General features: G+C 39.8%; 1 protein-coding gene across 1 annotated transcript; it reads left to right on the plus strand.

Annotated features, from left to right (window-relative positions):
* Window positions 1-11870: 11870 nt before the first annotated feature.
* LOC145164861 (uncharacterized) lies at window positions 11871-12344 on the plus strand. The gene has a single exon (XM_079083525.1). The coding sequence runs from the start codon at window positions 11871-11873 to the stop codon at window positions 12342-12344; it is 474 nt and encodes a 157-aa protein (XP_078939651.1).
* Window positions 12345-16437: the final 4093 nt, after the last annotated feature.

Below are 16437 nucleotides of genomic sequence, written 5' to 3' on the forward strand. Positions count from 1 at the left end.
TTAATTGGAAATAGTATTATTTAATTAATCACTAATCAGAAATTAATTGGAATTAATTTTAGGATTTATTGGATTAATTAAAAGTGAAGTGTCTGTTTGGTTATTTATTGAAAGTTGAGGAAAGGAGCCCATGGACCTCATTAGATGAGGTGGACAAAAATCACTTGGGCAAGCCCAAGAAATTTCATCCAAGCCCCTTGAAAGAAGGGAATGGGTTGCTTGGTCGCCAAGCAAAGGGATTTAGGGTTTCCTCCTTAAACCTTAGCTTTGCACCAAGCTACCTCAGCTATATAAAGACCCTTAGGCTTAGAATGTCGGCCATGACATTCCTTTAGAGACTTAGGGCCGAAATTTCTACTCTCCCCTCTCTCTCTCTCTCTCTCTATTCAAGCTCCTTGGTTGCTAGGGTTTGGATGTGAACCATTAGAGGTACGACACTTGTGGTGCTTGATTCCAAGAGTTTTTCATGAAGGAATTCAAGATTGTTTGCTATGACAATATTCAAGGTATGTTTCTTGTTCTTATGAATTTGTTTTTCATAGGAAAGTTTTGTAGGATAACAATTCATAGTATGTCGTCTATATGTGAATGACATAGATCCTATTAGGTTGCATGTACCGTAATCATTTGAATTGTTTAAATGTTTTTACGCTTAGAAGATTGTAGTTGTAACCCAAATAACCCATCAGTGGTATTAAAGTCTAGGGCTTTCTTTCATGTATATGCACATTGGTGAATCAAAAGGAAACCTGGTTTTGGTTTAGTCGTATCTCACGACGTGAGCATATGAGGCTCATGTCACACCCCTGAACCGTCAAAAATAACGATGGAAACGTCCGAGGGCGGGTGACGTCATGCGTAGTATCACAACAATCGTATCATAGCAATCACACTAAACACAACCATTACATTACAATATAATTATTTACATCTTTTTGAAAACATAGTTTGTACATATCAGTATATAACAAGAGTAACATACGTGACTCCAAAATGCTCTGTCTTCTCCAAAATTCGGCAAGAGTACATGTCTATTGTTGCCCTCAGAATACAAGCGGTTTTGAAAACGTATGAACATAAAGCTGGTGAGTTCATAAGCATGTTTTTGTATTGAAAACTAGTCACTGAATTTGTACAAATGATTTCTCTTCATTATAAGTAAAATGTCGTTTGTAATAAAAACCTTTGTTATCAAGTTCTGAAATACGTATGCATGCTTTCCTAGAAAATCCAATATTTTCGAATATGTTTATTGATTACTGTATGCAAAGTATGTTCCGTTTGAAAACCCTGGCTACCACCAGTATGTAGTGTAAGTTCTGTTTGAAAACTCTGGCTACCACCAGTATGAATAGTAGTTTTATTACTCAAATAAGACCAAGAGTTGGATCCCTGGAATACCCTCCAGTAAGTAGATAGGTAGTTTTATTAATTAAATAAAACTATTGAAGAAAGAAATCCCGTAAACAAAGGTTAGTTTATACTATTGTGAGTTCGTATAACCATGCTAATATGGCCGATGAACCTCCTTGACGTTTCTTCAGGCGTCGTACGATTACAAAATTTCTCACCCCAGGCATGCCTGCCTAACTATAGCTAACAGTTCATATGTGGGATTGTTAGTCCCGAATAGATCTATTCACAAATTTCACGCTCTCCCTCCAGGAGACTTTGGTTATACTATAGGTGAGGATTTACTGGTACCCCGAAGGGCATGATGAAGAGAAGGTCTCACAATCTGGTATTAACTAGTTTACGTGTTGTCCTATTGTTTTCATGTTCGAAATCGTTGTATACGTTGTAGAGTATAAATAATTATACGCAAAATAATTATTTGATAAGATACTCTTGCTTTCTGTATGTAGTAATGGATAAACTAAACCTGTATTAGTTTATATGTTTGACTTTGTACGTAGTTTGAATCTGTAAAATCGGAATTGAATTTCCCAAACTATACCTATTATAGTTTGACTCGTAAGTTGTGTTCGTGTATGATTCCGAAAACTATGCAATCATGTTTAGAAAATGTCCCTTATGCTCCGCATATTACAAAAGGGATAAAGTATCTAAATGTTTACATGAAACTTATTGTAGTTGCATTTGTTTATGACTTGTGAAAACCTTTATGTCTGGCTTGTATTCCCCCTGAAAACGTTTTAAAAACTATGAAAGCGTAGGGATATGAACTCACTGTTTGACGTGGGATTCGAGTGTAAATCAATAGGAGTTGTTCGGTGTCAAACAATGCCTTGGACACAAACGGACCCTATTTAACATATAAAAACATATATATATATATATATATATATATATATATATATATATATATATATATATATATATATATATATATGTATTAGGTGAGGGCATAACAATATTTGTTACGGAAAGAACCACCTTAGGGACTAGGAAACACTTAAAACTAAGTGTTAGAATCACATGTGATTGAAGAGGGGAGTTTGCGGCCGAAATCAGGAGTGTACGGTCATGGGTTTACGGTCCATGGGTTTTCGGTCTTTGGGTTTACGACCCATGAGTTTATGGTCATTGAAGGGTGTACGGTCTAAGGAGATACACTAGACCGTAAACACCTTTTGTTCATGGAAAAGTGACGATTTCAAGGCAAAACTCAAGAGTCCTAACTAGATATAAGTATAAGAGGATGATAGTTACGATTTGAAGGCAAAGAAGGGTGTTTTCGGTCCAAAACACTAAGGTGTTTGATGACGTGCCTAGCCCGACACGGAAGAGTCGCACCTGCCCAAAATACTTGGCACCCCGGCCGAGCAAAAAGGAGCGGGCTCAGCGCCCGGCAACGCCCCTAAGAGCAGGGCGCCCCGGTAAAAGGCACGCGCCCACCAAAAACGCTCCCAGCATCAAGACAAAGGATACGGTCAAACGACAAGGCAGAGGATCATAGGATTACCACCGGAGCCAATGGCAGAACTCTGACATAAAGAGGCACACAACCCTCCAATCAGAGCCTCTGACCTTGTCCCCTAAAATCGATCTTGTCCCGTACGGACGAGCAGGGTTGCTAGGTATAAAAGGGTGCGCTTAGAAGCCCTAAAGGTAAGTCATCTTCTCTAAGCATAATAACCCAAAAAACACCGTATACCCTATATAACTTGACCGTCAGAGCGTTCTTCCGGGAGCCTCCTCTCGGAAAGCGGCTGACGCCTGTTCTCTCGTGTGGCCTTGCATATACATTCAGATATTCGAGCAAAGAGCAAGTCGAAGATTCAGAGCGAGGTCGAATCATTTGGTGCCATCCGTTTTGAGTGACGAAGAACAAAACAAAAACCACTGTTTTAACAGCATCAATGTCGTCTGATGGCGGTGATGGGATTGTGGGATCTTAGAGCAGCCCTATACGCCCTATGACACCGTTAGACGACACCTCGCCGCCCATAATGGCCACCAACAAAGCCACCGGCGAAGGGAGCTCTATGCTAACTGCAATATCTCCAGTAACCCAACAACTAGTTTCACTACCCCCTTCGCTGCCGACAACAAGCGCAAGAGCCATCATCCAGCCGCTATTCTGACAACCGGGGCCAATTATGGGAACGGTACCACTAGTCACACCTTTGCCAACACCGTTAGCATTCCAACCAATGGCGAAACAACTTTCGGTAAATCAAACGTCACATTTTGCTACCCCGATGGCACAACTCCAGCCCCCTTCTTTCCAACAGTGATGCCATCAAGCCAAGCACCACACACCCAACCGCCATTCTACGTGTCACTACAGACCAGGTACCGACGAGCATACCCCTGACGCTTCCGCCGCTCGCGCAAACAATGGTAGCGCCACCATTGTTCTCTCCTCTCTCGACAGGCACACGGGGAGAGCCTATAGTGAGCACTCACACAAGTCAACATCTGCTTGCACCAATGCAGCCTCTAGCTCAGGCTCAACTTCTACACCCGGGATACTCGCTACACCTGTCGTTCCAGTAGCAGACATTTTATGGTCCTAACCCAGGATACCAAGCGCTCTACGGTAACCCTGGAGCACAGCTGTGCAACGCATCCCATCCGTATAATTTTACAGGGCCCGTTAATCGTCCCCAATCAGGACTGCCTGTCACCGAGTGTCACATCTCCGTTTGCCAAGGAGCTGCTGGATTATGAAATCCCAAACACAGCGAAGCTCCCCAACTTGAAAACTTACAACGCTACCACCGATCCGGACAATCATATTTGTTGGATTAATGTCTAAGTCCATAACTATATTTGGTATGTACTTGACCCGACCCGACATGGTCCATTTGGGTTGCACTTCACCGGCACAATTTATATGGATAGTCTTTTGAGAATAGTATATTTATGATTTATATTAATATATTATAAGTTCTAATATATTAATATGAAATCATATTATTTAATTAGTATTGATCAAGAATTAATTTAGAATTAATTAAGTGATAAAAAAGAACTAATTAAATATGGACTCTTATATATATGGAATGGGCCAAGTTCGTTTAGGTTGGGCTAAGCTTTCATGGATGGTCCATGGAGCTTTTAACCCATGGATCCTATGTAAATGAAAGGTCACGGGTATTAGGGTTTACATGGATGTAACCCTAATCCTCCATAATATATTAAGGAGTCCTTGGCTCACAAAATTGGCACAAGTGTGTGAAAATAACAGTGGGCCGATTTTAGTGTGTATACATATTCTCTCAAGTTCTTCCAAGGTGTTTTGGTGATTTGTGATTCCATTTGAGGCTTCCACACTATTGAGGCTAAGCTCTTAAAGCTTGAAGACATCAAGCTACATCAAAAGGTATGCCATCTAACTAGAACTTTGTAGTATAGGTGCTTCATAATATGCTAGTTAGGGTGAAACCTTAGAATAGTTAATATTTGCATGTATAATAGAGAAAACATAGATCCAAGGTTTATAGGGTTGCATGTACACCATAGGAGTGTTAGAATGCTCAAAACCCAACAGTGGTATCAGAGCCAGGTTGTTTTCTGTTATATTGATGCAAATGTTTTATTTTCAAGTTGAAAAAAAAGGAAAAAAAACATGACGTTTGTCAAATTTTAAGATAATTACTTGTTTTTGTGAAAAACTAATTATTTGTAAAATTTGAATCATTTGCTATATAAGTTGAATTAGGTCAAATTTAGTAAAAGATAAAATGTTATGATTATTTTATTAGTTTTAAAAGTTTGATCTAAAGAGTTTTTTGAAACCTCCATAAGTTATGGATATGAAAAGGTTAAAAAAAAATTGATTCAAAATTTTTTATGGAGTTACAAAACTTGGTCTTAATGTTTTAAAGAATTCCATAACTTGTTCTTAAGTTATGGAACGTGAAAAGTTTCATCATAAAACAAAACATTAAACTCCATAAGTTATGGAATCCAAAAGTTATTTTTTTTGTGTTTCCTTGATTTTATGAGTTAGTTTAGATTAATGAAAAAAAATTGTGTTTTAGTTGTTTTCAATCCTAATTAATCTAGAGGTAGTTCATAAAATGTGTTTTTGTAACTTGTCCTCAAGTTACATAAAAGGTCACATTTATGAATCTTAAAACTCATAAAAGTGTCATAGGTTACATAAAAAAAATGAAGAGTCTTTTTCATTAAATAGTATTATGACTCCATAACTTGTCCTCAAGTTATGGATGTTTAAGAGTCACTTCTTTAAAAGTGTTATTAAAGAATAAGAGATTACATAAAAAATGAAGAGGCTTCATTTTAATGAACCATTAAACTCATAAGTTATGAAATGAAATTTTTTTAATTGTTTCAAAAACTTGCCCTCAAGTTTTGGAATTTGTAAAGTTTTCACTTATGAATCCTTTAATTCCAAGTTAAGCCCTTAGAATTTTAAAAGTTAAAATTCAACCCTTATACTTTATAATAGTATAAGTTAATAATATTTATATATATGTATAAGAGTAAAGTCGTCTTACCATTAGTAGGCCTCATTCACGAAGCCGGTCTATAAGGGGGGTATAAGGTTACTGCCTATAAAATGGCAGTTTAATGGGTGTCACTCTCACCCACCGCTTCCTTGACCGGTGGAGGGTCGTTAGCCGAACGGGTAGGACAAGGACTATAATTCTCCCTTCATTAAAAGTATTAATGATAAATACTAAGTAACTAAACTGTTATTAATACCCAATCTTAGTTACTTAGGAAAATGTGAATTTGGTGCTAACCCATGAAATTACACTTTGCACTTTGCTTAAGCTGTTAGTGGAGCGTGTGTGATTAACCGGCACACTAACCTGGACTTAACAAGGTAGGCAAAGGGTAACTTAATGTTTATCATAGTATCGTTGGAGCGTGTGTGGTTAACCGGCACATCGATTGAGGGGTAAATATTAAGGGTACCAAGTATATTTGCATGGTTACTTCACACCTTGTTTTGTGATCCTCGGCATCCCAGTCACAAAACCTGAAGCGCACACTCGAGATTGAAACATGTCATTGAAAAGTTCAATGAATCTCAAAAGAATCTAGGAGATTCAAAACCAATTAAAACCTAATAATACATTTCGTTTATCTTGGTGGAAATTGGTGAATCGTCATTCACCTACCTTCAAATATTTTATAGCTTGGATTACGACATCCCTTTTCCAAGTTATAAAAGAGTTTGCTGGGTCCTAGCCTTAATATTTCATATTGGGTGTTATATTAAGGACTTTAGATCAACTATCTTGAATATCTCCCAAAAAGATGTCTGGTTCAGACATCTATGATCCTCCCAAATCTCTTGGAACTTCACTTCCTCCACCCCCTCCAATTATTCTCCCTAACCCACAAGTTCAAGGTCACTCAAGCCCTAATGGCAAGCAAGGTCTATGTGTGATCACATCTTAGAGATGAAGTCACATATTGAAAAGCAGGGAGAGTTGGGTGTCAAAGTCTTGAGAAAGTTGGATGTTCAATCACTTTCTAAGTCACATAGTGAGTTCCTTTGGGACTACTATGAAACAGACTATGACATGAACCTTAATGATCATATCTATTTGCTTGGTGCTGCTGAATCAGCAATGATTTGGAACAATAGTAAAGCAAATTTGATTAGAAGATCAACTTCCCAAAAACTTTATGGACAGTGACAATGGTGACACTGGAAATCCAGAAAAAGCATTCTCTTCCCAATGGAAAGGGATTGGCTAAAGTCAACCCGGTTGACCAAATGGTAAACAGAAAGGCTAAGTCTGAGATAGTCCCATTACCAAAGGGTCCATATGTTTATTTTACCAAAGGAAGGGGCGTTGATTGCAAAGTTGCCAAATTTACCTAAGGATGTTAAAGTCAATAAGTTTGACTCTACATCAGGTAGAGCCCATTATCTAACTCTATTAAGTTGTATTATGTGATCCTCATTACATGATGTGACTGGGTCACGTGTTGATGTTTTAAGAATCAAAGAATAGAGAGAAATCTTAAAGGAAGTATATGCTGATTCTGATCGCGAAGGTGGATTTCGATCGCATCAGAATTTTGAGCAGTTGCTTAAGAAGTTATGATATATTGCTAAGGAATAGATAACAACAATTTTCCATGTGGATTGTAAGGATAAGTTTTTCCGCAAAGTTTTAAAATAAAAGAAAATTGTTTAATTTTATTTATTTGAAGTATCCTTACAATGGCATTTATGGAAAATTGTTGCTTATATGATTCCACTGACAGCAATATTGGAAAATGGATTTGATTCTTTCATTTGTGGTAGTGTCTAAATTTACCAAATCTGGAAAGTTCCTCATCACCCAAGTTTCAATTGGACCGAAACTTGGAATCATGCAAGTTGAATAGTATGATGAATGAGAACTTTTAAGCATTGGAAAATCAAGACTAATTACTTGTTCACATGGATGTGTGAGTCAAGTGAAGGACTAAAGGGACCGAGTACACATTCTTGTGCACTGGTCATGTCCACCACAAAGATCGTTAAGACTATTTGATTTACTAAAGTTTAGTAAATGTGGTTATACTTGCAAGTTTAAGTATAATTCTGAAACATTGGAAAAGTCTCCATGTATGACAGAATGAATGGGAAGAATCAAATTAGGCAGAAAGATAAAAGTTTCTCAAATCTGAAAAGATGGGAGAGTACTTTAGTATCATGTTTGTGATCATCTTAATGATTTAGAAATCATATCACAATTAGTCCTCTAAAGGTCATCTTAGTGCATTCTTATGACTAAGAAGAGGAGTCATGAATTGTTGAAATGGTTAGATCAGGAAGATGAGTCATACTTCGTTCCAAAACAATTCTTAGAGTCATACTCCAAGATTGTAACTTGAGTGACATATCTTAAAGAAAAGTTTAAAACACTTGTCAAATGTAAGAGTAAAAGTGTCCTACTCTTGTACATTTGAAATTGGTAAGTTGTGATGTTTTGGATAAAATAAAGACCAACTAAGGCCAATTGTGTGAAGTGTTTGTCTTGATAAAGAATCCGCACTATCGCTTGAATATTTGGCAAGATAGTCTTATATGTCAAGAGGATAGTGGGAGTCTTAAAGATCCTAAAAATAATTTCAAGAACTAATCAAGAATAAAACCTGAGGTTCTTCACTAGCATACGACTTGAGGTTTATAACCTATCGTGTTGACATATTCTGTGCCCATTCCAGTTAAAGTTGGCTTTGCATAGGAGTTCTGAAAGTTCTCAATTGGTTGAATAACAACTTGGAAGCAATGGAAGGCCCTGTACTACCAGGTGGCAAGAAGTTAAAATTGCATAAGTTCAGTCCATATGAGTTTGGATTTGTCATTATCCTTGTCTTGTGACTATGGTTTTGACGATTCACATGGATAAGAACACATACATCATAAAATAAAAGGGTCATAAGGTTTCTCTCCGATTCATGAAAATGATGGTGAGGAAACACTTCCACGAAGTACATTTGAAGCAGATGGCAAAAGGTCTAAACAGTTGAGACTATGATTACGGCATCCCTTTTCATAGTTCTGAAATTGTTTAGACACATGCATGCTATCTAAGCAAAGGTGTATGATTTTGATAAAGTTTTATCAAAGCATCTCGTATCAGAAATCTGAACTTTGGTAAGAAATTCAATAAAGTATTGATTTCTAGAAGTCCAGCTGATTTCTGAGTACATGTCAAAGCTAGTGGGAGCATAAGTGTTATGCTAATAATTATCATGTTAGTGGGAGCATGATAATTATTGTTAGTGTTGCAAGTTAGCAATGTTAATTATATAAAACAAAAGTTTCAATTCGTGAGGCTGCAGGGATTGAAAAAGTTGTTTTGCTATAATTAAGGGAGATGATATACTTCATTTCAGTTCTAAAGGCTTAGATTGAGACCTTAATCATCTTTAGTCAAGAATATATATATGAATTTCATGTTGGATTGGTTCAACTTAAGGAAATTCTATATATTGCGTTCTCAAAATTCGATTATGATTACGGCATCCCTCTTCATAGTCAAATTTTGAAAACATGGGAAATAAAAATATTGTAGCAAAAGACTGGTCTAGAATCATGTCTTTATGTGAGACATCATGAATCGTGTACCATTTGCTTTGGGTACAGGATCGATTGCATGTGCTATAATATTTGTCATTTCTAAATTTTTCCAAATGCCCAGAGGCATTAAGAAGGGAAATGGTCTAGAATTGGATATGACTAAAATGATTAAGCAATTGTCGAGGACAATTTGAGGTTTACCAAAGATTGGTTGCTCAGGGACAGTTGGAAGTATAGTGCTAATTTTGGAAGGACCATATTGACATATTCTAAAAAGAGGCATCTCTTATTCAGAAGTGATAGTCAAAATGAGAATATGGAGTTGTCTCCAAAGGTGGAAGTTATCTGTGTAAGATTAGAAAACGTAATGCAAGAAGCATGTCCAAAGCAATGTACTTTGAATATGAGACTTAGTTTCCATGGAGTTGATCTCCATTGGAATACCTTATAATGACTGTTGATAAGTCTTTGTGACTTTGTACATATTCATTACAGGAGGGTCAGTGCATATAAGTTTAAAATCTAAACAGATTTCTATAAATGATAGGAATTTGAAATTCTCACATTTTTCGATAAGGATTTGGGAGTGTGAAATTAGAATCATTGAAATTATGTTCAATTGGTTTATTTCACAAAGTAAGGATCATAGACAAACATAGAGTGCATACTTGGTGTATGGCTAAGCTATTGTTTAAGAAAAACATAGTGTACATGCTTGGAGCATGGGACAACTAGTGTTTTTAATTCAAGTATAAAGTTGATAAAACCGAAACAATGAATAATGAGTAATCAGTATGGTGATAAATAAAAGTGTTTATTTATATTCATAGGGTTTGATACCATATTTGATTCATTTATTCTTGTGTTTCACTTTGCAAGTTTTGACTTCTAGAATAACTAAGTCGCTCTTCCTGAATGATTAAGTTATTCAAACCATCCACACTCGGTCATATGTTGGAAGTAGATATGAATCAAGACTGTCATGGGTTGGTTTGTAGAGGTCCAAGTTGGTGGACAAAGTGGTGCTACAACACTCATGAGTGCTCATAAGTTCTGAGTATTGGATTCAACCCACGCTCATTTGAATCACTTCATGGATTTTATCACGAGTGATCATGAGACGATAATATCTTATATTCTTCAAACATAGAGATATGAGTTGTTACTATGAGTTGGTTATACATTGATTGCACGAAAACGCATTTGGTAACTCGATGTTATAAAACATGCCTTTGTGTATGATTCAACAAGTAGTAGAACAAGCCATATGAGTCGAAGTTTATCCATTCCTTGTACCTTCGGGATAAAAGCGATATCTGTGGGCCCCTCGATGATTTAGCGATGACACATGTGAGTGCTTGGCCAAGCCAGGACTGATTTGATTTGTTCAATCAGTCAGTCATCATAAATCGAAAATCGGGAAACAACAAATGGACAGAGAGAATGATTATAATCCATGTCTCAGTCCATATGATATCTAGAATGGAGGAATATATGATCCCTTATTTAATGGACAAGTCATTGACAAGGTCAGAGTTCGACAGCAGCTTTAAGAGCTACGATTGCCAGTTAGGTTTTGAAGTCATACTCAATAATAGTTTTAGACTTATCCAAGTGGGATACTGTTGGATTAATGTCTAAGTCCATAATTATATTTGGTATGTACTTGACCCGACCCAACATGGTGCATTTAGGTTGCACTTCACCGGCACAATTTATATGGATAGTCTTTTGAGAATAGTATATTTATTATTTATATTAATATATTATAAGTTCTAATATATTAATATGGAATCATATTATTTAATTAGTATTGATCAAGAATTAATTTAGAATTAATTAAGTGATCAAAAGGAACTAATTAAATATGGACTCTTATATATATGGAATGGGCCAAGTTCATTTAGGTTGGGTTAAGCTTTCATGGATGGTCCATGGAGCTTTTAACCCATGAATCCTATGTAAATGAAAGGTCATGGGTATTAGGGTTTACATGGATGTAACCCTAATCCTCCATAATATATTAAGGAGTCTTTGGCTCACAAAATTGGCACAAGTGTGTGAAAATAACAGTGGGCCGATTTTAGTGTGCATACATATTCTCTCAAGTTCTTCCAAGGTGTTTTGGTGATTTGTGATTCCATTTGAGGCTTCCACAGTATTGGGGCTAAGCTCTTAAAGCTTGAAGACATCAAGCTACATCAAAAGGTATGTCATCTAACTAGAACTTTGTAGTATAGGTGCTTCATAATATGCTAGTTAGGATGAAACCTTGGAATAGTTAATATTTGCATGTATAATAGAGAAAACATAGATCCAAGGTTTATAGGGTTGCATGTACACCATTGGAGTGTTAGAATGCTCAAAACCCAACAATATTGACACATACGAATGGACAATGACGTCGCTAAAGCTAGACGAACGCTTCTGGTGCACGTACTTCCTAGTGACGCTGGATGGAAATGCGGGCACGTGGTTTAAGACGCTACGCCCGAGTAGCATTTGCAACTTTGGTCAACTCAAATACCTTTTCCTCACCAAGTTCATGCAATTGCGAAAATACAAAGGTGACTCCCACTCCATCATCGGATGTAAGCAGAAGGAAGGGGAAAGCGTAAGAGAATACTTCACACGGTTTACAAACGCCACATTAGACGTGACAGGCCATGATGAGGGTCTTATAGCAGTAGCCTTCACATGGGGACTCCTTCCCGGCCCCCTGTCACAAAAACTCATGGGCAAAAAGCCACAAACAAGAGCTGAACTAAAGGAGAGGGTAGAAAGATATTTAAGACAAGAAGAAGGCGAAGCAACAAAACAAGCATACTTGAACGCCATGACAGTCAAGCGTCCCAACCCAACCTACACATAAACATCCGGGGGAAGCAGGCACTTTGGGCGAGGGAAGAGACCGCTGGGCCGCTTCAGGCCGTTCGTCAGGGATGACAGGTGGAGTCGTCGCCCAGACGTATATGTGGTCGCGGACAAGCAGCAAGATAGAGCACCAAAAGGACGATACTGCGAATACCACAAAAGTAAAACGCACGACACTACCAATTGCCCGGTTCTCAAAAAAGAAATGGAGGAGAAAAAGCTCAAGGGAGATCTTGTGAAAATAGCGCGCAACCTGCGCGCCAAATTCGACGCAGAAAATACCAAGGGAGCCCTGAAAGAAGGTGCACCGCCCAAAGAAATATTTATGATACGAACCAAAAGGAGCAGACATGAAGGAATTACACCCCAGGGGAACCCAATGCCCACGACACAAGAACTCACATTCTCAGCATAAGATCCTCGACCCGAGGGCTAGACAGGTGACAACCCCCTAATAGTACAGGCCTCTATTAAACATGTGGTTATACACAGAGTGTATATCGACACAGGTAGCTTCGCAGACATCATTTATGAGCACTGTTTCCACCTCCTCCCAGACAAATGGAAGGACGGCTTGAGACCTACAATGGGACGATTGGTTGGATTCACGGGGCATAACTTGTGGCCGCTAGGCGTGATCCACCTACCGCTTACACTGACTAGCCACGACAAGCGACGAAATAAGACCATCTTGATTGATTTCATTGTGATCCGACACCCAACAGAACATAACATCATTTTGGGAAGGCCTGCCTTGCTCAATCTAGGAGCGATAACGTCCACGATGCATGGGATAGTGAAGTTCAACACTAGCAAAGGCCCGACCACCATCTTGGCCACATAACCAAAACAACTGCAATGCTTTGCGATCATGCAACCAGCCGAGATAACAAGAGAAACCAAGAAGGCACGGGGCGAATCGACATACATGAAAGAGGTGGTCAACGAAGAGATCCAGCTTAGAAAGCGATCATGCAACCAACCGAGATAACAAGACAATCAACATCAGTCACAATTTGACAGGACACACCAAGCAAGAACTCGTCGACCTCCTCAGGCGATACAAACATGTATTTGCATGGACGCCCACAGACATGGTAGGTGTCGACCGGCAGATCATCGAACACAAACTCATGATCAAACCGGGTACAAAAGAATTTAAACAGAAAAAGAGGGTCCAAGGGGGCGATCGTAATAGGGCAATCAACATGGAGGTGGCTAAACTAACTAAGACAAGAATTCTGAGGGAAGCGGTTTTCCCAACTTGGATAGCTAACCCTATCATGGTGCGAAAGCATGACGGATCCTGCGTATGTGCATTGATTTCTTTGATCTTAACAAGGCATGCCCAAAAGATTGCTACCCTCTCCCGGAAATCGATGAGAAGGTAGAATCACTACAGGGCTTCAGGCTAAAATATTTTTTAGATGGATACAAAGGCTACCACCAGATCCAGATGAGCAAGGACGACGAGGAAAAAATAGCTTTCTACACCGTCCATGGCATGTTTTGCTACACCAAAATGCCTTTTGCTTTAAAAAACGCAGGGGCAACATACCAAAGCCTGGTCGAGTCCATATTCTCAAGCCAAATTGGGAGAAACATCGAAGTATACTTCGACGATATGGTCATTAAAAGCGAAAGTGAATCAAAGATATTACAGGATATCGAAGAGACCCTCCAAACACTGGAGAAAGCAAAGATGAAGCTGAATCCGGGGAAGTGCACATTCGGCGTAGAAGAAGGACAGTTCTTAGGATACTATGTCACCAGACAAGGCATACAAACCAACCCAGCAAAAGTGGATGAGTTCATGGAAACACCACCCCCGAGCACTCTAAGGGATGCGCAGGGCTTGAATGGGAAGATCACAATGCTCAGGAGGTTCATCTCAAAGTCAGCAGAGAAGGCGATGCCATTATTTAACACACTGAAAGGGTGCATCGAGAGAAGCAATTTCCAGTGGACGAAGGAGGCAGAGGTAGCACTCCAGGGGATTAAGGAAGCCCTACACAAACTACCAACATTGGCTAGCCCCATTCTGGGGGAAGTGCTGCAGGTATACCTCTCAGCCTCAGCCGAAGCCATATCCTCCGCGTTGGTCGTAGAAAGTGAAGGGGAGCAGAAGCCAGTGTACTTCGTGAGCAGAGCGCTACAAGGCCCTGAACTTAACTACCCCGCTCTAGAAAAACTGGTGCTAGCGTTAATCTATGCCGCAAAACGGTTAAGACGATACTTTCACGCCCACCAAATAGAAGTCCTAACAAATTGCCCAATCAAGCAAATCATGCTCAAGCCAGAAACCTCAGGAAGACTAGCAAAATGGGCAATTGAACTAGGCGAACATGATATCAGCTATACTTCGACGATATGGTCATTAAAAGCGAAAGTGAATCAAAGATATTACAGGATATCGAAGAGACCCTCCAAACACTGGAGAAAGCAAAGATGAAGCTGAATCCGGGGAAGTGCACATTCGGCATAGAAGAAGGACAGTTCTTAGGATACTATGTCACCAGACAAGGCATACAAACCAACCCAGCAAAAGTGGATGAGTTCATGGAAACACCACCCCCGAGCACTCTAAGGGATGCGCAGGGCTTGAATGGGAAGATCACAATGCTCAGGAGGTTCATCTCAAAGTCAGCAGAGAAGGCGATGCCATTATTTAACACACTGAAAGGGTGCATCGAGAGAAGCAATTTCCAGTGGACGAAGGAGGCAGAGGTAGCACTCCAGGGGATTAAGGAAGCCCTACACAAACTACCAACATTGGCTAGCCCCATTCTGGGGGAAGTGCTGCAGGTATACCTCTCAGCCTCAGCCGAAGCCATATCCTCCGCGTTGGTCGTAGAAAGTGAAGGGGATCAGAAGCCAGTGTACTTCGTGAGCAGAGCGCTACAAGGCCCTGAACTTAACTACCCCGCTCTAGAAAAACTGGTGCTAGCGTTAATCTATGCCGCAAAACGGTTAAGACGATACTTTCACGCCCACCAAATAGAAGTCCTAACAAATTGCCCAATCAAGCAAATCATGCTCAAGCCAGAAACCTCAGGAAGACTAGCAAAATGGGCAATTGAACTAGGCGAACATGATATCAGCTATCAGATAAGGGAGACCATCAAAGGACAGGCGCTGGCAGATTTTCTACTTGAAGTCCCGGGAGAAGGAGGTGCAACCAAGGAAGGAATCATGGCGGTAAAAGAAATTCCAGAAGGAAACATAAAATGGACGCTGTATACCGATGGGGCGTCCAGCAGGGAAGGCTCAGGGGCCAACTTAATTTTGACCAGCCCGAAAGGAGAAGACGTCACGTACGCCCTTCGTTTCGACTTCCACACCTCAAACAACGAGGTGGAGTATGAGGCGTTACTGGCTGGTCTGCGCCTAGCCAAACAAATGGGGGCAGAAGCCTTAGCCGCGCTGATAGATTCAAGGTTGGCTGCCAACCAGGTTAATGGAAGCTTCGAAACGAGAGATAAGAGAATGGAAAAATACGTTAAGATAGTGCGACAGCTCACCAAATCTTTTAAGGAGTTTACCATCAAGCAAATTCCAAGGGGTGAGAATAGGAGAGCAGACGCCCTAAGCAAATTAGCGTCGACGTGTTTTGATCATCTATCAAAGAAGGTCTTGGTTGAGATACTCAAGGAAAGGAGCATAGAGGAGCAGAAGGTAGGCGCACTCATGGCAGCAGGACCCACCTAGATGACACCACTAATAGACTACTTACAACAGGGCGTCCTACCTGATAGTCATGACAAAGCCAGAAGGATACGCATAAAGGCACAATCATACGCCATAATCGAGGGAGAACTGTACCGAAAAGGTTTCACCACACCATGGCTAAGATGTGTGGACAAGACCAAGGGAAAAGTGGCGTTGCGAGAAGCACATGCAGGACAGGAAGGCGCGCACGAGGGTGCACGAGCGCTAACAGGAAAGGTGCTCCGGATGGGGATTTACTGGCCCACCATACACCAAGACGCAGCAGAGCTGACAAGAGCATGCGGGGAATGCCAAGCGTTCTCCCCGGTCCAGGCGAATCCCCCGGTGCCCTTATCCAACATATCTAGCCCCTGGCAATTCTA

This window comes from Lactuca virosa, chromosome 3 (assembly GCF_052849685.1).
Source record: "Lactuca virosa cultivar CGN04683 chromosome 3, Lactuca_virosa_CGN04683_v6, whole genome shotgun sequence".
Classification (NCBI taxonomy): domain Eukaryota; kingdom Viridiplantae; phylum Streptophyta; class Magnoliopsida; order Asterales; family Asteraceae; genus Lactuca; species Lactuca virosa.